The sequence below is a fragment of the Martes martes genome (assembly GCF_963455335.1).
Source record: "Martes martes genome assembly, chromosome: 6".
Lineage (NCBI taxonomy): Eukaryota > Metazoa > Chordata > Mammalia > Carnivora > Mustelidae > Martes > Martes martes.
Window position 1 is genome coordinate 10,033,565 of NC_137893.1, and position 25,032 is coordinate 10,058,596.

General features: G+C 43.2%; 1 protein-coding gene across 2 annotated transcripts in view; it reads left to right on the plus strand.

Moving 5' to 3' along the window:
• The first annotated feature begins 22,515 nt into the window (after positions 1-22,515).
• The window catches only part of TMEM242 (transmembrane protein 242), a 28,172-nt gene continuing 25,655 nt past the window's right edge, over positions 22,516-25,032 (plus strand). The window contains exons 1-2 of one of the 2 annotated variants that reach the window (XM_080805379.1): positions 22,516-22,627; positions 23,238-23,338. In XM_080805379.1, the coding sequence (XP_080661505.1) occupies positions 22,540-22,627; positions 23,238-23,338 (189 nt within the window). In that variant the 5' untranslated portion in view covers positions 22,516-22,539. The remainder of the gene's footprint in view (positions 22,628-23,237; positions 23,339-25,032) is intronic. The other variant, XM_080805380.1, reaches the window with a different exon arrangement.

Genomic DNA, 25,032 nt, shown 5'->3' on the forward strand with positions numbered 1-25,032 from the left:
CTCGAAGCAGGATAAATACAGAAGTAAACCACACTGAGACATGTCATAGTAAGACTGCTGAAAACAAGAGCTCAAGGGGAAAAAATCATATAATAAATAGAGAAAAAAGACATATTACCTTCAAAAGGGCAACAACAGGGGCACCCGCGTGGCTCAGTCAGTAAAGTGTCTGTCTTCGGCTCAGGTCATGATCCAGAGTTCCAGGTTGGAGCCCTGAATCAGGCTCCCTGCTCCGTGGGGTCTGCATCTCCCTCTCCCCCTCCCACTTCCCCTGCTCATGTTCTCTCTCTCTCTCTCTCTCAAATAAGTAAATAAAATCTGAAAAAAATTCAAAAGGGCAACAATAAGACATCTTGGAGGAAAACACTGTATTTCTGTGCATTAGCCAAAAAAAAAAAAAAGAAAGAAAGAAATTTAAAACACAACATCACTTACAATAACAGAAAAACTTGTCAAATAGTTAGGAATAAATCCAACAGAAGATGTGTTAACTCCCTTTGCTGGAAACTATAAAGCATCCTGAGAAGATTTTAAATAAACCTTAATAAATGAAAGAATATATCAAGTTCATGGATTAGAAGACCCGTTATTTTAAGGGTTAATTCTATTCAAACTAATGAATAGACTCAATGCTCAAAGCAATCTCCATTTTAAAAAATGCTTGAAGGGGGCTAACAAATTAGAAATTGATAAATTGATTTTAAAATTTATACGGAAATGCGAGGGCCAAAAAAAAAAAAAAAAAGGAAAAATGAACTTGGTGAAGAAGAAAAGAAAGTTAGAAGACTTACACTACCAGATCTCAAGATTGATTGGAAAGGTAAATTAAATAAGGGAGTAAAACTGGTCACTGCAATATAACAGAGTTAAGTAAAACAGATGGCCTTTTCAATAAATAGTAGTATATCAACATAGGACAAATTTAACCTTAATCCCCTATCTACACCCCAAAATCAATTCCAGGTGGATCATTAGTCCTAAATGGGAAAGGTAAAATGATACAGCTACTCTAAGATAACCTAGGGCAATATCTTCATCACCTGAGGTAGGCAAAGATTTCTCAAACAGGACACGAAAGGCACTAAAAGTAAAAAAAGGTGAGAAATTGGACTTTATTAAAATTAAAATGTCTTTTATCAAAAGACTATTAAATAATGAAAGGCAAGTGATAAGACGTGAGCATATATAAGTAATGAATCTGTATGTATATGCATGTATGTATGTCCTGTAAAAAACTGAGAAGGCAAACTTAATGTCTAATTTAAAATGGACAAAAGTCTTGAATAGGCTCTTCCCAAAAAAAGCACATCCAAATGGACAATCAGTATGAGAAAGATATTTGGTATCAGTAGTTATCAGGAAAATAAAAATTTTTAAAAACACAATAAAATGCCACCACTCACCAGCAGAGTAGTTAAAACGAATAAGACCGACAATCCCAAGTATCGGTGAGGACATGAACACCTGATCTCTCATCCTTGCTGGTGGGGGCAATGCTGTGGCATATTTTAAAATGGCCACACACTATATCCATCTGTGTATGCATTTGCAATTGACACATACAATTTGCAACTGACTTTGCAGTTCCTTCCTCCAAAAGGTCTATTTCTCCATTCATTCCTTGAATCTGGGTTTGGCCATGTGACATGCCTTGGCCAATGGGACATTAGCAAATGCGACACCAGAAAAGACTTGAAAAGACCTGGCATGTTGGAATTTGTTCCCTTTTATGCTCCTGGCAAACTGCCACCATCACCATGGGAATGAACCCAGACCAGCTTGCTGGATTATGGCTGCCCCTTTGCTAAGTTAGCCCCATTGCTCCTACTGACGACCAGCCAGCTTCCAGACAAGTGAATGGAGCCACCAGCCCCCAGCTGATTGCTAATGCAGGACTGAATCCAGCTGACATACACATGGAGCACAAAAGAACCGTCCCAGTTGACGACAGTCCACTGCACTGATCCAGGGAACAATGAGTTCTTGCTTTAAGCCATTGCATTTCAGGTGGTTTGTTATGCAGCAAAAGCTAACTGAAAAAACCACTTTGGGAGAACGATTCAGTAGAATCTGCTAAACACATACACTATTCACAAACAATTCCACTCCTAGGTATATACCCAACAGAAGTGGATCAAAAGACATATACAAGAAGAATGTTCATTGTAGCACTATTCATAATAGCCCCAAACTAAAAATAACATAGATATCCATCAAGAATAGAATACATAAACACAACTGTGGAATGGAGTACTATACAGCAATGAAAACAACCTATTGGTAAATGCTCAGTACGGATGAATCTTACAAATACCATGTTAAGTTTAACAAAACAGACACAACACAAAAAGTGTATACTGTATGATTTCATTTATAGAAAGTTCAAAAACTAGGAAAAATCCACAGTGAGAACAATCGGAATAATAGTTACCTTTGGAAAGGTTTTTGGCTAGAAGGAAGTGTGAAGGAGATTTCTGGGTGCCAGCAAAGTTTCCTATTTTGATCTACTCATTTGTGTCCTCTGGGTAAAAATTCATTGAACTGAGTATCCAAGATGTGTGCCCTTTATTGTGTATTATACTTCTATTTTAAAAGTGTAAAAATGAGTAAGAAGTGGTTCTTGGTTCTATATTCTACAATGTCTTTTCCAGGGAGCTTATCTACCCCCACACACTTTTAGTGACATGATTTTTCCTGGGTATTTGCTGATTTCATTCTCCAATCCTCGCATAGACACCTGTACTCACATGGTCCACTAGCATGGTAAATGCAGACCAAAACTCAACAACTCACTTACCCCACATATCTGGCCTTGTGGTGCTTCTCATTTCCAAATGCCTTTTATGGCAACTCTCATCACCTTATCTCCCTTGTTCTCCACATCAAATTGGCAAGTCCTGTTGAGTCTTCCTTTGAATTTTTCCTTCAACTTGGTCCCTCTCTCCTTTCTATTATGTCAATCAGAGTTTGGAGGCAGAAGACAGAAACCACTGCAGTTACCTTGAGCAGGAAGAGATTTAATCCAGGGAATCCAAGGCTTAAAGAATTATTGGGAGGCTGGAGAAGACTTCTTCAGGCTGACTTCCAGGAATGACTCCCAGAAGCAAGAATACTCAGGTAGATCTCCAGTGAAGATAGTCCTCATCTCTCTTCCCAATTCACTGGAGTCCATTCATTTTGTAGGATGTAATCTACATGCAGAACACTGGTTGCATGGGAGTCTGGGAATGCAGCCTTGGCTTTCTGGCCTCTGCAGTACAGGAAGGCCACTGGAAGGAAATTGAAATAGGTACTAAGGGTCCATCCACCATGTCCATTGGACATTCAAGCCCATATCTCTTACACCTGGACTATTCCTTTAGTCATACAACAGGCATCTACCCAGTGTCTGCTGAGTATCTGGGATTGGAGGAGGTGCTGGGACTACCAAAAAAATACATAGTTCCTGCCCTTGGGGAGCTCTTGGTCTAGAAAGGAATAGAAACCTAACAACCAATGATCCCAAGACAGAGCAGGGAAGGGATGTGTGAAGTTTGGGCAGCTGCACTTGGAGAATATGGAAAAGATGCTTTTATTTCAACTTGGAGGAATAGGGAAGCTTTCCTGGAAGGGGCTCAACCAAATTTCTGAGTCTTTGATAACATCAATTCCTCTCTCTGAAATAGATCTTCCATTCCATCTAAATAAAAATCTTGTGCAAGAACTCACTCATGAGTCTTATTAGCTAAAGGCAAACTTAAGTTAGAAAAACTTTGGGGTTGAGAGGGTGGTATTACGGACTCTGTAAAGTGTGGTCTGGTTTTATCCCACACTGGCCCCTGTCTCTGAGGCCCTCTTTTTTTTTTTTTTTTTTTTTTTTTTTTTTTTTTTTTTCAGAAAAGCCCACCTGTCTTTCTGGCAGTGCACCTGCCCCAGAGGCGGAACCAGATCTCCTTTTGATCCTTGAAGCAGGGCAAGTCCCTGGTTCCTTCTAAAGAGGCAGAAACACATATCACTGCTCGTCCCCAAGGCTGTGTGGGCAGCCCCTCCACCGACCTCACAAATCCACAGGGACCCCAGAGCCTCCTACGCAAAGCTTTAGGGACTGAAAAGGAGAAAGGCATGCTGGATTTTCAAGCTGAGTTTTCCTTGGGCCTCCAAGTTCAAATTACAACACTTAGTCTACTTATACTATCTAGTAAAACCAGAATAAGTTCACATTTTCTTTCATTAATGACCAACTATATCAAGTTGAACAGACTAAACTCCCTTAAACAATCACACCCATTTACATCTTGGTTAATTAAATCCCCTCAAATATGTTAAACTGCGGGTACAAATTTAACACACTCAATTTTCTTTTGAACTACTTCAAATGCCTACCTTAAGCAGCAAAGCCTTTCCAAGTACTTATACAACTGTAATAAATCTATTAAATTAAACCTATTAATACTGTGACTCTCCAGTTCACTTAAACATCCAAGTACTGTTTATAAATTTAATCAAATTTTTATACTTTATATAAATCACAAGTCTAAAATCAATTACTTAATTACACATTTTAAATTGGATCACAAGGCTAGTCTGTCTTTGTTCCAATACATCCAATTCTCTTATTACAATGAAATCCAACTATACCCAGATTTTCTCAATGATTTCAAATGTATTCCTGAACTACACAAAAGTATGAATATTATGGTTCGATTTACTTCAACATCTAATTCTAAACATTCCTAGGGCTAGAAATACAGTCTTCCCATTGAGGGAACAATTTCATTGCCCCAAAACAACTTGAGTTGTCTTCTCAAGGTTTTGGAATCACTACTGCTCAGGCAGCTGAGTCCCAGACAAGAGTTTATTTGTCCTGGCAATCCTATCTGCATCAATGATGGACTCGTGAGTCTTTCTTGTGGCCAGACAGCAAGGGACTTCAAGTCCTCATCTTGCCTAGGGGGTTAATCTTAAAGCCCTTGCCATCTGGGTTCAGGAGATGGCATGGTCTTCCAAAACTTCTTTCAACATTACTACCTGATGGAGCCTGATGGAAACCCACATCCCCATTAAGATTTCACCTAGCCTTGTCTAGTCCCTCCCTGCCTGTTTGAATTTGGATTCTTTTCATCTTCTCCAGGGGCCAGATCACAATGCTTACAGACATTTAACTGACATCTAATTGTTCTACTCTTCTACTCATGTGTCTACTCCGCCTGGCTCTGTGATCATGCTGATGAGGCCAGTGTCCCTTCACAGTGCCTTCTCCAGTGGGCCTTGCTAATCCAGACCAGAAGTGGCAACCTTTCTCTCTTTCAAATACCCCTATAAACCAGTGATCTAAAAACAGGTAGGCTTCGAGGTGCCTAGCGGCTTAGTCAGTTAAGCTATCTGACTCTTGATCTCAGCTCAGGTCTCCATCTCAGGGCTGGGAGTTTGAGTCCCATGTTGGGCTCCACACTAGGTGTAGTGCCTACTAAAAAAAATGAAAATGAATAAATAAGTACAAATAAAAACAGGTAGGCTTCCTATGAGAGTCACCACCAAGTGACTGGAGAAATAACTAAACTGAAGGTAAGTTATAAACATTGATTCTATCAGATGCCAGCCATGTGTTAACATTTCAAATACCATTGAGCACTTACTGTATACCAGGAAGTACAGATGTAGTGATGAACAAGACCCAGCAGGTCCCTATGCTCGTCCCAGTGAGAGAAAGCCCGCAAATACCTAAGCGCACTACTGGAACCCCAAACGTCTCCAAGATCCACACAGCCCCCGCGTAGCTGAGAACCCCAACATCGACCCTCTGCATCCTGGGCATTTACGCCCTGGGGCCCACTTTGTGACGGCACCCACTGTTCCAACAGTCTACCCTCCAAAAATAGAAGGTTTCTGCCCAAATGGCTAAGTGACCTGGAGCGAGAGATGAACAATGCCTTGGGCAACAGTTTCCTCCTGTGCCAAAGAGAAATAATGGGACCCACCCTATTAAATAAACTCATTCAGGTAAAGCACTCGGTATAAAACTTCACACAGAGCGTGTGCTTGGTAAATGATAGCTAGTACCGTCTTCAATATATGCATATTTAACTTTAGGTATGTGTCTTAGTCAGCTCGGGCTGCCATCATGGAATACCACAGATGGAGTGGAGGAAACAACAGGAATTTATTTCTCACAGTTCTGGAGGCTGGACTTCCAAGATTAGGGTGCCAGCATGGTCGGGTTCCGGTGAGGATTCTCTTCCTGGCTTGCAGACAGCTACCCTGTCACTGTGTCTGCGTGACAGAGAGACAGAGAGACAGAGAGAGAGAGCTCTGGTCTCTTCATCCTCTTATAAGGACACTGGTCCTATCCTGAAGGGCCCAACCTCAGGACTTCCTCTACACCTCATCACCTCATCACCTCCCAAAGGCTTCACCTCCAGACACCCTCGCCCTGGGGGTTAGGGTTTCACATATAAATTTCAAGGGGACACATTGAATCCTTAACAATATATTTCTCTGAGACTCCACTGAGCATGAGTTTGGGGTTTTTTTGTTTTGTTTTTTTTTTGGGGGGGGGTTGTTGTTGTTTTAATCTCTTGAAAATGATACATTCCTGAAGCCATGCACAGATGACCCTTGAGGATCCATAACTTTCTGAGTGGAAAGCATCGCCAAAATCGTCCTCGGTGTGTTATCTCCTTTCAAGGAACAAAACGTTCCTTCAGGGAATGGGCCAGTCATTCTCCACATGTGCCCTCCGATACATTTCTCACCCTTCCTATCTTCTTTGTGTTCCAAAAAGCTTGTGTGGGGCCCCTTTCGGCGGATTTCTGTTAGGATGTGGCCAGCGGATGACCCCAGAGGACATTGGAGGGCAGGAAGCAGGGCAGTGTTTCCCTGTTCCCTTCATGATGTGGTGCCTGGTTCAGGGGGTGGCGACACCCTTCCACAACCACACCTCCTGTCAGAGAGGGCACCTTCTGCCTAGCTCCAAATCTCACCAGGACCCCTATCTCCCTTCAGGCCTAGGGTTCATCACAGTTTCCTTCTGCTGTCGTCTCTGGGTGCCTCGACCTCTCTGTGCCTCTGCGCAGTGGTTCTGTAACCCTGCTCATTCCTGTGCAAAGAAGCCCTTAATTAAAGAATCTTCTGTTGGAACTACCTGAGAGGTTTCTCATCTCCTGCCGGGACCCTGGTTGATTGATGTAATTATAATACATTTCAATATTTTTCCATGCAGTCTACTTCCCTCTCAGTCATGCTCTTAGCTTAATAAAATACTTGTCGTCATTAAAAAAAGAACTTCCGAAGAATTTCCAATTGGCACATGTAGCTTTTGCAAGGTCATGATGATAATTGCCTTGAGGGAAACAGCCATTTTTAGTATTACTTGGAAGTGGAGGAATTCAGTAAAGGAAATACAATCCTTGCCGGTCCGATACATGGCTGGTGTATTAAGAAATCGGAAAAACGAGAAGTTAGAAGTCAGCACAGGAGTTCAGAGTCAAGCTGTCAGAAGATTGTGCTGTCATTACTCCTTCTGCCTTCTCAGAGCTCCCTCCCTTTGAGGCAAAGTACTAATTGTCTTTCAAGAGGAATCCAACGCCTACAGGCTCAGCCAACATTTATAGGAATTACCACGAGGCGTGCCCGCATCGCTCGCCCTCCCCAGATCTTGGAAATCAGGAAACTAAGATTAATTTCAGAGGGCTCGACTTTAAGTCACATGTCCTGGATCAGAACAGAAATGCAAAGTCATCTTACATGTTGAAGGGTCCTTAGCACTGGAAGGCTTGGCTTTAGCAGAACTGAATATATTAAACTACCTAAAGCAAAAATATATCAGTCAGAAGAGACCAGGAGAAGGAGAATCACAGAAACAGACGTCAGCTGTGCTCCATGAATTAGCTTCCAGAAGAACAACCACGAAGAACTCAGAATGTGCTGATATCCTTCTCGGGAGACAAACGCCTCAGCTTATCTCTGCCAGATACCATTAAATCATCGATTCTTCTCATCCCCTATGTTTCAACTCTGTGCTCACCAAGAACTGTTTTTAGAGTAATGATTTTCTTATTTCAATACATGTGGGTTTTTTTTTTTAAAGGATTTTATTTATTTGTCAGAGAGAGACAGAGGCAGGCAGAGGGAGACACAGGCTCCCCGCTGAGCAGAGCCTGCCCGATGCGGGGCTTGACCCCAGGACCCCGGGATCATGACCTGAGCTGAAGGCAGACGCTTAACCGACTGAGCCACCCAGCCCCACAATACATTTATTACAAAAATAATCAGAAAATGTGGACCAAGCCCAGGGATGACGTTAATGCCTCGATTTATTTTCTCCCGTGCCATTTTTCACACGCACAAATACACAAGCATACACAGTAACAAAAATAGAAATATTTCATCCTTACTGAGGTGTTTTTCGAGTTCGCTGAAAAATAACGAGCATCTTTGTGTGTTGACAAATATATCTCTACCGCAGATTAATGAATACATCTTTTTTAGGTGGGCAATCCTATCTTTTCTTCAGCCAGAGATCTGTTATCACACATTTCTGCCATTTCCATCATTTTTCAATTACCAAAAGCACTACAGAAGACAGACTTGCGTGCAAATCTTTGCACCTCATTAACCATTTCTCTGCACAGACTCCCAAAGGGCATGGGCATTCCAAGACTTCTGATACATTTTGCCAGATTGCTTTCCAGAAAATATTATAATTGTTCCAGTGTTTGCCAATTTTTATAGGTGATAAGTCATTAGGTCATTATTTTAATTTGTATTTTTCTGATTACTAACGCAGCTAAAATTTTTTTCATGGATTTATTAGGCATTTGAGTTTTGTATCTATCTTCCTATTCATCTTCATTGCCCATTTTTATTGAGGGATCTCTTATTTTAGAAGTCTTTATGTTAATAGGGATATTATCTTTTGTGAAATATATTGCAAATCTTTGTCCCAGTTTTTTATTTGCCTTTTATTGCAATACGGTGTTTTGCCTTAAGCTCAGACTCAGTTAGGAATGAGTTTGACTTTGGAATGAATCTGGCTAACACTCCTGCCCCTCTTGCTTCCTTCTGCTTATCATCTTATGGTCACTAAATGGCTGCTGCAGCGCTAGCCATCAGATCTGTGTTCCAGGCAGGAAGAGGGGTAGAGGAAGAGACAATGCCAACTGACTCTTGCTTATGCCCATTGGCCAGAACTGGTCATATGGCCACTCCCAGCAGTAGGTGAGGGGCAGGCAACGCAAAGAACTGGAGATGGGAGTATGTGAGCAAATTTACATTACCTGCCACAGAGCAGTTTTCAGATTTATATGGTCAAATTGGTCTATATAGACCATCTTGACTTACCATGGTTCAACTCAAGATTTTTTGACTTTGCAGTGGTGAGAAAGTGATGGGCACTCCGTAGAAAACATATGTCGAATTTTTATGTCGGATCTTTTCCAGGACTAGAGACATGCAGGTGAACTCTCTCATGATGCTAGGCAGCTCCAGTCAGCTTGAGACCTGGGGACACACACTGACAACCATTCTGCACCCATACAGAATTCTGTTTTTCACTTTTGGTATAGTAATTCAATACAGTATACGGGATACTCAACACTGTTATAAAACAGTCTGTGTGTTCCGTGATTTTGTAAGTGTTCTGAGCACGTTGGAGACAGCCCAGGCGAAGCTGTGATATTTGGTAGGCTGGGTGTATCGAATGCATTTTTGACTCACAATGAGTTACCGGGGCACAACCCCGTTGTAAGTGGACCAATACCTGTATTTATTTCTTTGGTTCATGCTTAGAAAGTTGTTCCTCAACCCAACGAGGTTTCCCACTAGACAGTTATCTTTACTTTCTTACATTGCTTTTATGTTTTCATTGTAATAGGAGATAGAAATCAAAGACTTTTTTCCAAATAATCAGTTAGTTGTCCCCATATTGTTTTGGGGTCTTTCTCTACTAATTTGAAATATGTTTGTTCACCATCCCATGGATCCAATCAGCTGTTCCAGTCTATGGCTAGTGCTTCAATTAAGGTAACATCATGCATTTAACATTGCAGGGCAATCCCTCCCTCCCATAAGGCTTTTCCAAAATTTCTTGATTTTTTTGAATGTTTATTATTCAGATGAATTTTTAATCGTTCTGTCAAGTTTTCTTTAAGACTTTATTTATTTGTTTATTTATTTATTTGAGAGAAAGAGAGAGAGAGAGAGAGAGAGAGCACAAGGAAGGAGCAGAGGGAGAGGGACAAGCAGACTCCCTGCTGAGCGTCAAGCCTGACCTGGTGCTCCATCCCACGACCCTGTGGTCATGACCTAAACTTAAATCAAGAGTTGATGCTTAACCAACTGAGCCACCCAGGCGCCCCTCATTCTGTCAAGTTTTTTAAATGATTCTATTTTGATTTCAGCAGGAATTGCATGATATTTGTAAGCTGAGAAGAACTGACAACTGGACAGGTAAGTTTGGGGGAACCAGAGATATACCATCGTCAAGCCTTCTTTTATGTGTGTCAGAAAAGTTTTGTGATCGTCACATAGTGGCATCTTTTTTCCCCTGTTTTGGATTTTAATCAGTTTTAGCTAATATATAGGAAAGCTAATGATTTTTGTAAGATTGATTTCATAGCTGACCACCTTATAGAAACCTCAGTTCTTTCTAGAAGTTTCCCTTACTTGTTATTTATCTACTTTACCTACCAGAGCCTGAAAGAGGGGTGTCACATGCAGCTTTCTGACTGTTACCTGACTTCCGGTTACGGTTCTTACCATATTCACAGAGTATTAAATTGGCATTTGGACTCATGAGCCTGATTAATGTGATCTTTCCCGGAGAGATAAATCTGCTCTCGCCCTGCTGACAAAACCAAGTTTCGGAGACAGCAGAGCTGAGTTAGCAGAGCTGCAACAAAAGCCTTCTTGGAATTTCTTCCTTGTTGCTCAGGCATGAATTTCTTCTACACCATCTCCATTAGATGTTAATCCAGCTTCCACTCAAAAAGTCCTAGTGATAGAAAACAATATAATTCAAGTTCCTCATTCCATTTGGGGGACATTTCAAATTTTTAAAATGTTTTTATTTGAAACAAAATCTACCTAGTCTTTCTTTCCCCCGTGGTTCCTGAGAGACTCTACCTCTTTCTCTAGTACTTACCCTCAGCTCTTTTTTCTGACACAGCATGGTTAAGATTTCCTTTTGTAATTATTATTTTTATGTTATGTTAGTCACCATACAGTGCATCATTAGTTTTTGATGTAGTGTCCCATGATTCATTGTTTGCATGAAACACCCAGCACTCCAAGCAATCCGTGCCCTCCTTAATACCCATCACCAGGCTCACCATCCCCCCAAACCCCTCCCCTCCCCTCTGAAACCCTCAGTTTGTTTCCCAGAGACCATAGTCTCTCATGATTTGTTTCCCACTCTGATTTCCCCCCCTTCATTTTTCCCTTCCTTCTCCTAATGTCCTCCATGCTATTCCTTATGTTCCACGTATAAGTGAAACCAGATGATAATTGTCTTTCTCTGCTTGACTTATTTCCTTAGCATAGTCCCCTTCAGTTGTCGATGCAAATGGTGGGTATTCATCCTTTCTGATGGCTAAGGAATATTCCATTGTGTATATGGACCATATCTTCTTTATCCATTCGTCTGTTGAAGGGCATCTTGGCTCTTTCCACAGGTTGGCTATTATGGACATTGCCACTATGAACGTTAGGGTGCAGTTGCCCCTTCTTTCACTACATCTGTATCTTTGGGGTAAACACCCAGTAGTGCAATTGCAGGGTCATAGGGAAGCTCTGTTTTTAATTTCTTAAGGAATCTCCACACTGTTTTCCAAAGTGGCTGTACCGACTTGCATTCCCACCAACAGTGTGAATGCAGTTTCTCCACATCCTCTCCAACACATGTTGTTTCCTGCCTTGTCAATTTTTGCCATTCTAAGCTGGTGTAAGGTGGTATCTCACTGTGATTTTGATTTGAATTTCCGTGATGGCTAATGATGTTGAGTGTTTTTTCATGTGTCTGTTGGCCATGTATATGTCTTCTTTTTATTTATTTATTTATTTATTTATTTATTTGACAGACAGAGATCCAAGTAGGCAGAGAGGCAGGCAGAGAGAGAGGGGGAAGCAGGTTCCCTGCCCAGCAGAGAGCCCAATATGGGGCTCGACCAAGCCAAAGGCAGAGGCTTTAACCCACTGAGCCACCCAGGCGCCCCTATATGTCTTCTTTAAAGAAGTATCTGTTCATGTCTTCTGCCCATTTTTTGACTTGATGGTTTGTTTTTTGGGTGTTGAGTTTGAGAAGTTCTTCCTTTCTCCTAGTCACTGTCCCCTACATCTTCCCTGCTCTCTGAGGATGCTGAACGGCCCGTCCTCACACAGGCCAACTAAATGGTCCATGTCTTTTTCACAGAAAGCACTCCAGGCCAAATTTCCCCCACCCTGCACTTGGTTATTTTCTGCACATTTGATTTGTCTTCATTAAAGTGTGTTCAAGTCCGACTTTTGTGGAGTCTGCCTAAGCCATCTTAAGACATTTCTCTTTCATCTCACTCATTCAATAATCAAAGCTTCCTGTTTTGTGCCATCTGTAAAATGTAATAGTCATTCCTTCCAGAGTCTAGGTTCAAGTTGCTTGCAAATGTTGAAAAGCCTGCAGCATGGCCTCGGGGGTTTCCTTCCAAGTGGTATGTAAATTAAGACTCTTTGGGCACAAGGTGCTCAGCCAACTTCAAAAACAACCAACCTTATTAATAAAGTTAAGCAATGAGGGATTTTGTCAAAAGTCTTCTGAAATACCAGTACAATAGTGCCCAGACCTGGTTGCTTACGGACACAGGGCTGCAGGGGAGCAGGGCAGATGGCAAGAAGCCCCGACCTAGACTAGGATATGGCCCCTGGAGTCACCTGCATTACAGGCTGGGGCTGGGGGAGGGAGCATCGGAGTTCACCACAAGTAAAAATGGGAATAATAGGGGGGGCCTGGGTGCTGCAGTCGGTTGAGTGTCCACCTTTTGGTTACAGCTCCGGTTGTGATCTCAGGGTGGTGAGATCGAGTCCTGTATCCTGCTCCAGGCTCAGGGGCGGGGGGAGTCTGCTTCTCTCCCTCACCACACTCATGTTCTCTCTTTCCCTCTTTAAAATAAATAAATAGATCTTTAAAAAAAGTAAAAAAGAAAAGAAAAGAAAAATGGGAGGTATAGCCAGCTGCTCAGCTCCTGGCAACCATGAGGGTCTTGGCTTCCAGACGGTGTGTGAGCAGGAAGCATGTGGTGCCGGGTGGGCAAGTATTCAGTGGTTTACTCATGGGGGACAATTTTCTGGGAGAGAGGGTGCATTTTTTCCATTTTGGGCAAAGAGGCATCAGAGGTAGCGCCAGCACCGTGAAAGACCCCTCTAGGGACAGTGTGGCAGCCAGAGCAAGGGCGGCTGAGTAGGACACCACAGAGGACAGCTTCGGGACAAGGAGGGAGGAGCAGAGTTGAGAGAGAGAAGCTGAAACACGTGCTACAGATTGGGTGAAGCAGGCAGTAAGTGGGCTCCTCCCGGGCAGAGTGGTTGGCCCCCAGAAGACTGTCTTTGGGTCTGATGGTGATCCTGGTCCCCTTGGCTTTGGCCAGCACCACTGGACCATGTGACATGGAACACAGAAACTTCTGCAAATGGAACCGCCTAGAGCTAGTGTTCTGAGAAGCTTGAGGATGTGACGGGCAGACTGAAGTCCTCCAGGACCAGTGGCTCCCAGGACCCCGGCACGCTGCGCTCCTTTAAGAGAAATCACGTGGGAGATAGGATGTGCCTCAGCCAACCGGTTGCTCTAGGATCCGAAGTCAAGAGGAGACCCCCTGCGGGATCTGTCATGAGGAGCATTTGAGTGAAATCCTTCCTGGACGCAAGATGATCTGCTCCGTGACTTCAAAAGGTCACTCCCATTTCCATAAAGTCATGCAACTCTGAGAAAAGCAACCAAATAAGGATAAATATATAGCAGGGCTTGAAATAGTAAATCTAATTCTACTGTAAGTCAGTGTATTTTTGGTTTCTCCACTATACCAATTCAGAAATATGCTTTGGGGACTGCATTTTTCTTCCTAATTGACTGGAATGAAGTAGATTCTTCATGACCATTTTGGCTTCCCCAAACCGCCCCCCCAACCACACACACACAGCTCTCTCTTTCTTCTCTCTTAGAATGTGAGGAACAGCTTGAAATTTGACATGGGAACGTGAGACATTATTTCTGGCTTGAGTAGAACGGAAGCTTCGACCCCTCCATGAAATCTGGTCTTCGCTCTTCCGACCACCCAGGGGGTTCAGATGAGCTGCGGAGCGGAGACATTACATTGTAGATCCGCCCTTGAGCTCCAAGAGGAGGGCGAGGAGTCGCTTTCTATGCTCTAAACGGAATAACCTCGTTTCTCCAAACCGAGCTAGAATCAGAATTTGGGGGGAGTAGAAATAATCCTAATGACCAGCTAGGTCAGTCTTTCTCAAACTGTAGTCTTAAGATACAACAGATATTCCTCACCAGAGGTTTCTTTGGCCAAATTAGTTAGAAAATCGCTACTTACTAGGTCCTCTGGAGGACTCTGAGAAGCCCCAAAGCAAAGAAACCTGTTGTATTCTGTTTGCCAAACTTATTTGATGACAAAACGTTTTTTCCCCAGGTAACACCTAACAGCCTTCTGGAACTGGCATGCTATCAAAGCTACTTTCTTAGTGCTGAACTGTGTTGAAGAGTGCTGATCTATGCAGTCCTCCCTTTTATGGAGAAGGCAAAGAAGCCCATATTAAGAGACATGGAGACAATGATGCCCCGTTACTGGCAGGGCTGGCTTCCAGACAACCCGTCCAGGCTCTTTCTATCTTTCTACCTTGGTCGTAGCTTTGATGTATCCCCTAGCACATTTTCATTGTCTGGAATTTGGAGGTTGTATTTATTTATAGTACATTCCACAATGAATCCATCAAATGCTTTGAATGTTTTAAAAAGGGTATTGGGTCCTGGTACATTTGACCTAAAAAAGACATCATCTTTTAAGTGGCATGTAATTTACTATATTGTGAAATGTTTTATCACACTATATAATCACGTTTTAAGAGGTTATTATTTTTATATGCAAGAATAAATCAAAAGGGTCAAATCTCAGTAAAATACTAAAATGAAAGTATACTGTCCAGTGAGAAGTAACTGTAGACACTGCTTTTGTAACACAGAGAGAACAGTCGGTGAGTGAGAATTGCAAAAAAAAAAAAAAAAAAAAAAAAAAGTTCAAAGGCCGCAGATGTATTCTTTAAAAGTAAATTCAAGGAGTTGAAGCATGCTAGCACTCTTCAGAAGCAACATTTTTCTGACTTATTCTCCTAATTCCAGAGGCGTTGAATCTCTATTCATTTTAGGGCCACACAGTTCTTTCTGACATTCCAGCCCTGGATACTTTGAAATCTTTCTCATATTTCTTTTTCCGTCTTAATACGAGGTAGACTACCATTAGTTGGGATATTTTTTAAATTGGCGCCTAGCCTCCGAACATCATGTTTGCCAATCCAGTACTGGCCCAGGTGGTACCATTTTGTGAACCAGAAAAGGCAGCCCTTTCCAGACGCAGTGGGTGACCTGCACCACAGTACCGGGCTTGTGAGCAGAACACAGGCTGGTTTCCAGCCCCTGTCCTTTGGGTTGGAGGCCCGTGTGCATGTGAACACATCATACAACCAAAGGCAGGGGCCCTGTCTGCTTCCCTCCCTCTCCTCCAGTCCTCTACCTCTAGACCCACTTCTAGACCCACCTAGAGACCCAGCCTTCACCTTGACCTGACTTCATGGACTCTATTTATGGATTGCGGACCTCTCAACTCTCCTCGCTGACTCAGCACCAAAAGCCCACTGACTCTGTCACAGCTGGGATCCTGGTTACGGGCTCTTCACTTTGCCTGGGCTGTGCCTTTGCATTTAGGAGTTATAACCTCTAGGTCTTGGGTTCTGTGGAAGGTCAGGATGCTGTTATCCATGGGCAAGTCTCTTGATGACACTGGCCTTCCCACCTGAAGTTCTGAACTCCCTCCTCTGCCCTGAATTCTGGAACACCATGTTAATTGGTTTGACAGCCTACTTCATCTTACAACCAGACCACCAGGACGACAGCCCTCTCTTGCCGGGACCCAATAAGCATGAGCTTTGTTCCCCAGGACAAGCCTAGTTGCTTCTGAATCATTTGTGGGGCTTCAATTGCTGAGCCTAGTTCTGGGAAACAGCCCCTTTCCTCTAAGTTCCGAGACCTGGACCATCCAGGCTCAGCACAGATGCAGCACAATCTCCTAGGTGTTCTAGATCCACGTTGTGCAACAACAGTTGACCTGAAGCCCCGCAGGGGTCTCAAGCAGGAAATAAAAATGTTGCTTTAGTCCATATTGAACTTGTTAAGGCAGAAAGTAGAAGACATGAAGTTCTACCTTCCCCGAAGGCGGAAATGGAAAGACGCTTTGATGAAATTGCGTGTAAATTAGAAAATGGAGGATCCTGGAACTCTAAGCTCCCAACAAGCCAAGGGCTATGCCTCTTTCCTTCACCAGAGTAAACCCAGCCCCTGAGACTGTGACAAGTATTCAGTTAAACCTCTCAATGAATGAGAATTAAAATCAATCTAACCACAGTATTTGGTCAAAAAGTAATTTATCACTCCTCATCACACACGTCATAGAACCTGTTTTTAGTCACTTTGTATTTTATTATCTTTAATCCATCAGGAAAGAATAATTCACAAAAAAATACAATAAGCATTAATGAAACGTGTGTGCCTGGGTACGAAATACTGGCAAAATGAAATGCATAGATGGAAATATATTTTACTTTTGGCAGTGTTAAAGGGTTTTTCTCTGACTGGGACACACATGGGGCTAAAATTAAGAACCTCTTTTATTGCCAGAAAACTTGACAATTTACAAAATGCTTGAACACATGTGAGCATACTTGATCCTCACAAGATCGAGGACTGTCGTTAAAGGAAATTATATGCATCGCTCTTTTATAAGGAAATATCTGTGGCTCGTGAAACAGAACAGCTTTCAAAAAGATTTCTGGTCTCTCATTAACAGTAACAATCCAGCTGCGAGCATAGAAGGAGATAGGAAAGATACTCTCTACCATAAAGACAAATTGAGAGGAGGGTACCTGTAATGGCAACTTCCATTTACTGTGATGAAGACAGACTTCTATTATTCAACCTGGGGCAGTTAGAGATACTATTCTAAGAGATAAGTAATGAGATGCCAGAAGTGAGTAATGAGATGCAACCTTTGAAAGTCAAGTTTCAGCTCACTGCAGAGGAATTATTACCATTCTTAGCACTTCCGCTGCATGGTATTGACTGTACTGCACTTCAAGGCAGCTATAACTCTGGGAATCTGGAGCAGAGACTGGGAAGAATTCAAGAGACTCTGATAATATCAAGCCAGGGGATATACACTTGGCAAGGGCTCTCCACCAGCCTAAAGTCTCTCCAGGGGACATACGCTTCTCACTCTTACTCCCTCGCTATCCAAGTGTTGTCACTGGATGCCTGCTAAAGAGTTTGGTGAGTTACTCTGGAAACCTACATAATATTTCTACTTACACAGAAAAAAAAAATCTCTTTAAATGATGTGATACATTTTTAAAGTATTTTTATTGTTTTTCTTCGTTTTCCCCCCTTTCATAAAAGTAATATAAGTTTCTTGCCAAATTTTTTTGGAAACGTTATAGAAATATGTAAAACTGTTGCTTTGGTCAGCATTTTGCTTATTAGGACAGAAAGATGAAATACGATTAGAAAGTTTCACCTCCCCCCTTCCCTCAAGGTAACCTTTGTTAATAATTCCACATAAAGCCCTGCAGATCCGTTTTCCTAGGTACACATTTAATTAGGCAACAGCTTTTAAAGATCTCTGAGCTCTATTTTTGACAACTATCTTATATCAAGCAGCAGTGAGAAGAATGACCAATATGTGACGTTTATCAGGTTTTAAAAAAGAATTCACCCTCATATTTTAAACAGGGAGAAATTGAAGCTCCAAAAGAAATGTTTTAAAAATAGATGGGGAAAAAAGCCTGTCAGTGTTTGGAACTAGAGAGAGCGAGGGTACCCACGTTCTGGGAAACCATAATGCTAACAGGTTTTCTAGCCTTCAAAACTTGAAATAGAATCTACAGGGGCCCAAAGGTTTGAAATAAGAATGTGGTCAGATGCATAGATGGTATGGACTTTCAGCTGACTAAAACAAACACCAAAATAGCCACAGAGTCGGTCTCAGATGTGCTTGCTTTCCCAGCAGCCTCTTTGCTTGCAAGACATTTCTATTACATTTTCCTAAAAGGGAATCGCGCTTTCATTGAAACACCAGTCCTGGTCCCATCACGCGGAGCACCAAACTTCTGTAAATTTCTGACCACAGGGGCCCATGTTCAGCATATGCCCCACCTTGCTGTTTCAGAACCAGCAGAGCCTATCTTGCAGAGACACCGTGTTCCAAATATCTGCGAATCACCTGTTTGGAGATCGCATCACTCCTTCTTGTAGAAACCTGTCTAGGTAGGATTGGAGGGTCCTGAGAGCAGGCCAGTTAATTTGATGGCACCCAAAGTCCCTAACTGTGAGAACCGCAGAAATAGGAGATCTTGGTTAACATTGTCTTTGAAATGCATTTTCTTTAAGTGTCCTAATTGGGGATGCCTGGACTGTGGTTCTAATCTCAAGGCCAGGGACTCCCCATCCTGGTTTCATGCAGGCTTCCCAGGTCTTGGAACCACCACCTTCTGGAATTTGGAACAGAGGAAAGGACAGGAGCCTAGGGTCAGTGAGGAATGGGGTTGGGAGCTCCCCACACAATAAGGTCGCCTCATCCAAGGGGCTCCCAATCTCTCCTCTCAAGGCATGTGTCTGACAAGGATCTTCGAAGTGCAAATTTCTCACCACGGCAAAGATTACCCATGGGTTTGCCTTCATTGCCTCTTTACCCTCTGTATCCCGGGAAACTGAACTTAGGGGTAGGAAGGAGGAACGCTGTCCTATGCTTTGGGGAATTAGAATGAAGGTAGACGTTTGTGAGCTGCAGCCCTTGGAGCAGAAGCAGAAAGGGGTCCAGCAGGGATGGTCAATATTGCCTCAGAATGAAAACAGGCTCTAGACGACAGGATGCTGTAATGTCCCTAAATTTAAACATGAGTTCTCTCTCTTCTGTTCCTTACAGTAAATAGTAATATAATTCTTAAAATAAAAAATGTCTGTGGTTTGGCAGGGAGGGGTGGGGGAGGCCAGCAAAGACGGGGAACTAGGTAGCCTGGACATGTCCTCTATGAGCGGTCTTGGGAGAAGAGAATTCCAAGTGCTGAAGTGGACAGTGTGGCTTTAAGAGGTATAAACTGTAAGAGTAAAGCACAGAGAGGATCTCTCTAACCAGCAGCACCGCTTGTGAACTCGTTAGACATGAAAGTTCTCAGGCCCTACGCAGACCCACTGAATCAAAAACTCTGGGAGTGAGGCCCGTCGGGGGAATTCCAGTTATCAAGCTCAAGCTTAGGGACCACTGGGTAGTGGATAAGGACTCGGACAGAATTGCTTTTATTTGTTTGTTTGTTTGTTTGTTTGTTTTCTACTTACTTTTGACCCCCTTCACCCATTTCTCCTACCCTCTACCTCTTCCTTGCCTCTGGCAACCACCGATCTGTTCTCTGTATCTATGGTCTTCTTTTTTGTTTGCTTGTTCTTTTTTTCATTTTTATTTTGTTTGTTTGTTCTTTTAGATTGCACACACAGGAGAGGTCACACGGGATTTGTCTTTCTTTGTGTGACTTATTTCACTCAACATAATGCCCTCGAGGCTCATCCATGTTGTTGCAAATGGCAAGGTTTCATTCGTTTTATGGCTGAATATTCCATTAAATATGTATACTGCCATGTCTTTATCCATTCGTCCATTGATGGACATTTAGGTGGTTTCCATACCTTGGCTATTGTACATAACGATACGATGAACGTGGGTACAGCTTTCCAAGATAGTGTTTTCACTTTCTTCAGATAAATATTCAGAGTGGAATTGCTAGATCATATGGTAGGTCTATTTTTAATTTTTTGAGGAGCATCTGTACTGTTTTCCATTGTAGCCGCATCAGTCTACATTCCCACCGTGTGGGAGGGTTCTCTTCTCTCCACATCTTCAGTGACACTTGTTATCACTTGTCTTTTTAATAAGGGCCATTCTAACAGGTGTTAGGTGATTCTTACTGTGGTTTTGGTTTGTATTTCCCTGATGGTTAATGACGTAGAGCATCTTTTCATGGCTCTGTTGGCCTGCTATATGTCTTCTTCGGAAAAAATGTCTATTCAGATCCTCTGCCCGTGTGATTTTTTTTCTTTTTGCCTTTGAGTTGTATGAGTTCCTTATATATTGGGTATTAGCTCCATGTCAGGTATATGATTTGCAAATATTCACTCCCATGCAGTAGGTTGTCTTTTCATTTTGTTGATGGTGTCTCCACCGTGCAGAAGCTTTTGGCCTGTGGTAGTCCCACTTATTTCTTTTTGTTTTTGTTGCTTTTAAAAATAGAGCTGCTTTTATATCCTGGCTCGGCTTTTTAACAGCTGTGTGAGTTGAGCAAGTTAATTGGTCGGAGTTTATGAAGAAAATTAAATAAGATAACATATTTGAAGCACTTAGCTCAAAGCCAGGCATATAGAAAGCACTCAATAAATGTTAGCTGCTGGGATCACCTTTTTGTATGAGGGAAGGGAGAAAAGATGAGTCCTTAAGACCTTCAACAAGTGAGTCCAGCATTTACCAGTTTAAAGGGGCCTTTCAGACTCTGGCCTTGTATTTCCAAGGCACCAACAGAGCAGTAGTTCTCAACCTGACTGATCATCTGAAACCCCGTGGGCTTTTTTAAAAAATATTTTTTATTTTGCGGGGGGAGAGTCAGAGGGAGAGGGAGAATCCTAAGCAGACTCTGCACGGGGCGGGGCACAATCTCAGGACCCTGAAATCATGACCTGAGCAGAAATCAAGAGTCAGACCCTTAAATGACTGAGCCACCCAGGCACCCCTAATTCTTAAAAATAAAAATAATTTATTCATTTTAATTTTTTTTTAGAGAGGTAGAGAGAGCCCCCGGTGGAGCTTTTAAACTGCCCTGCATGGACCTTCAGAGCAATCATCTTCAGCAGTAGGCCCTGGGCATCTATAATTTAAAATTTTCCATAGGCAATGCTGTAAAACAGCTGCGGGAATTGAAAGGCATTATAGCTAGAGCTAACATGTATTGAGTATCTATCTGTGCCAGGCACTATGCTAACTTCTTTATTTTTATTGCTTCCTTTAATTCTCACAGCAACTTCTAAGGCAGGTAATGTCAGTTTCTTTTATATATGAGGAAACTGGGGCAAAGAGCCTAAATAACTCAGCCAAGTTCACCTAACAGAGAAGTGACATAGGACCTGAGCCCAGATTTGAGCTACTAATTGCAATTAACTAATGCATTCATTTACTCATACATCCAAAATTTATTATGTGTGACCAGGTAAGGAGTTGAGAGCCAGGGAATCTAAAATTGAATAAAAATCTCCATCCCCATCCTGAAGAAGTTCATGGCCTTTGTGCGAGTGTTCAGAATGAACAAATGACAGATTGTCTCGTTTTAAAAGATGATGTCATGCGTCGGTATTTGAGAGGCTGAAAAGATTTTCTACGACTTCCAGCCTCTTCCTCTCGGTGACCATTTATAGAATCCACAACCGTTGCAGATCAGCCTCCCAGACTGAAGCCCGGGCCCATCTGGGGGCCGCCAGCACCAGCGTCTCCCCGCAAGAAGGGCTCTGGTGCAACCTGGACGTCCGCGTTAGCAAGCCCTCAGGGTGGTCCTCAGCTGTCCCCGCTGGCTTGTCTCACGCCCGTTCAGCAGGACAGCCACCCGCCCCTCTCGGTGGGTCCATCAATCAAAGTACGGGGAAGGAGGTGATCGCAGCGGAGCTGTCGGGCTGGCTCTCTTCCAGCGATAAAACCTGTCCCTTACACCTCACGTGAGCACTGCTACGAAATTTCCCGGAAAAGTACAAAGAGAAGACGTAGACCTGCTTTGTAGAATCGCGAAACATTAGCGCTGGGTAAATCCCTGGGTGGAACGGGAAGGCTGCTCCGGGAGACGGAGCTCCAGGGTCTCGAACCGGCCGGCCCAGGGCTCGCGGCGCCATCTGCGACCGCTCACTGCCTCCCAGAGTCCGAGCCGAGCACTGCTGCAGATAAGACGCCGTCCTATTCAAGTGCAGCTTTCGGGCTAAGGCCCAAGCTGGGGGCGGCCCGGGAGGACACCGCCGCGCCCCTCCGCCCTCTCCCCGCGGCTGGGGTGGGGACACCACGTGCAGCCACCACGCCTCCCTCGCCGGTCGGCTGCGGAGGAGAGAGGGTTTGGGATCCGCGGCGGGTCCCCGGACCGGTATTCAGAACGCACTGGGAGAGGTGGTAGCGGAACCTTTCTCCTCCGCTTCGCTCTCGCTTCCCCCCGAACCCAGTTGGCGTCGGACCCAGCGGTGGAGTCATAAACATGGAGACAGCAGGTACTGAGAATGGGCCGCCGTCCTCAGGTCTCGAGGCTCCGGGTTCCACAGAGGATCGGCTTTTCCTGGTGAAAGGTGTGGTGTGGTGAGGTGCTGGTGTCGGGGCGAGCTCTTCCCGGGCCTGCGCCGGAGCCGCCGTTCCCACACACATCCCGCCCTGGGAGACCTAACCTTGGGTTGCCCCTGAGTTTAGCGGGTGGGGATCGGCCGGTCAGGGGTCGTGCGGGGTGCAGGGTGGAGACTCCCCTGGGCTGGGGGGCTGGTCCCGTGAGGTGTCCTGTGTGCTGCATTTCCCCCATCCCCTCTGCAGTTTCTCCCGTCCCTTGCCCTACCTTCCACTAGCTTGTTTTCCTCCCCGGGCGAAACTCCCAAACCGTCCCTGGGAAGAGGGAAAGGGACCCTGGGCCAATTCCCAGCACTTGGAAACGATCCCGCAGAATGACCTCAGGAACCAGAGGTCGTGAGGTCACGCAGGTTTCGCACCCCTATTGTTTGCCTTTGGCCAAAGCTGACTAGCTTTCGTTCTCAAATTTCAAAGTGACTTAAAATGTAATTGAAATAGTGTCTGAACTTACTTGGGTACATCTTCTTAAAGTGGTTTTTGTTTTTTTTTTTTTTTTCTCTTTCTCTTTCTCTTTAATATCGCTCCTCGCCCTCCACGCCCTACCCCCAAAACTCTTGGCAGGTGGATTTTTCCTTGGTACTGTGGCTGCAGCAGGAATGCTAGCGGGATTTGTTACAACATTATCATTGGCTAAAAAGAAAAGCCCTGAATGGTTCAATAAGGTTTGTGACATGGAAATCCATTCATAGCATTGTTATTGTTTACAGATAATTGGCAGCCGTTTTGCATGGGAGAAGTAAAGAAAATGGTGTCCTTTCATATTGTTTTAAGAAGTAAATCTATATACGTAGATTCAAGAAGTGTACAAATTACCCAATGGTCTTTATTTTCATTTAGAAAGAAGTATTTAAGGAGACCTGGGTGGTTCAGTTGGTTAAGTGTCTGCCTTCAACTGGGGTCATGATCTTGGAGTCCTGGATCAAACCCCATGTGGGGCTCTCTTCCCAGTGGAAAGCCTGCTTCTCCTTCTCCCTCTGTGCACTCTGTCTCTCAATACGTAAATGAAATCTTTATTTAAAAAAGAAAAAAAGAAGTATTTAGTTATGTGCTTTCTTTTTCTTAAATTTTAGCAGAACAAGACTTGGAAAGCTATCCAGTACATTTCCTGTTCACAACACGACTGAGTCTAAATTGGGGTAATTCCCTATCAGTTGCAAGAGGCCCAGTATTTTATACACCTCTGGGGAAAAAAAAATGATGCCAGTTAAATTCTTGACTCAATACTGATTCCCAGGGGCATTTCTATTTACTTATTTATTTAAGCTTTATACCCAGCCTGGGGCTTGAATGATCCCAAGATCAGGAGTCTCATACTCTACTGACTGAGCCAGCCAGGTGCCCCACCAGAGGCATTTCTGTTTCAAAAATGTCCAATTGTTGAAGTAAAGTGCATCTTACCATTGATGAAAAACATGGGTCAGCTCCTTGAGCCCAGAGATCACACATGCTTTGTGTTGCTGCAGCCCCGCTCCCCAGAAAAGTGCCTGACACATAAGGGCTCAATCAGTTTGGGTTGAGTGACCATAAGCTACTTAAGGCAGAAAATTCTTACTCTGTGAGCAAGACTAAGTAATCACTCATATGGTCATACCCCAGTTGATGAGGATTTTTCTTCTCATTGACTTGTCATTACTTGTTTGCATGTGTCCTGTCTCTGCCCTCTTCATCCCATATGATTTATTTATCCATCATTTCATTGCTTCAGATGTTAACTTGGGATCTTTTATGTGTCAGGCACTGTGCTAGCTAGGTACAGGAGATAGAAGAATGAACAAAACATCTGCCTTTCAGGAAGCTAGCATCTGGTGCAGGAGACAGATACTAAATATTGACACAATTAACTATAAAATTATAATTTGATGTTTGCTTGGAAGAACAGTGTTACGTGAAAAATCATAAACCAGTCAAGTTCCTTCTCCACTTACATTTTTAATCATTGGGTACCATAGTTAAGCATTGTAAAGGAAAAAGACCACATTTAAGGTGCTTTTGGTTCCCATCTGCATACTCGAGGCTTAAATGGAACTACCGAAATCACTGTGATGAAACTGTGGTCATTTTCCCTCTGTATTACAGAATATTTTCAGTGCAGAAATACATCTTGTAGAAGGAATCAGTAAGGCCTAACTGATAGCGACGTTTTAACAGTACAATTTGCATAGATTTCTAAGCCAAAGTTACCAGTTAATCTTTGGGTCACAGACCTTTCTGAGAATCTCATGAAAGTTACGGATTCTTAGGGGAAAAAACTACATACCCACAATTACAACTTGGTATTCTATTTTGTGGTTCTAAGATTTGATTATCACACATGCCCTACCAAACATGGTGGTTGTCAAGCTGTGGTCCACAGAAC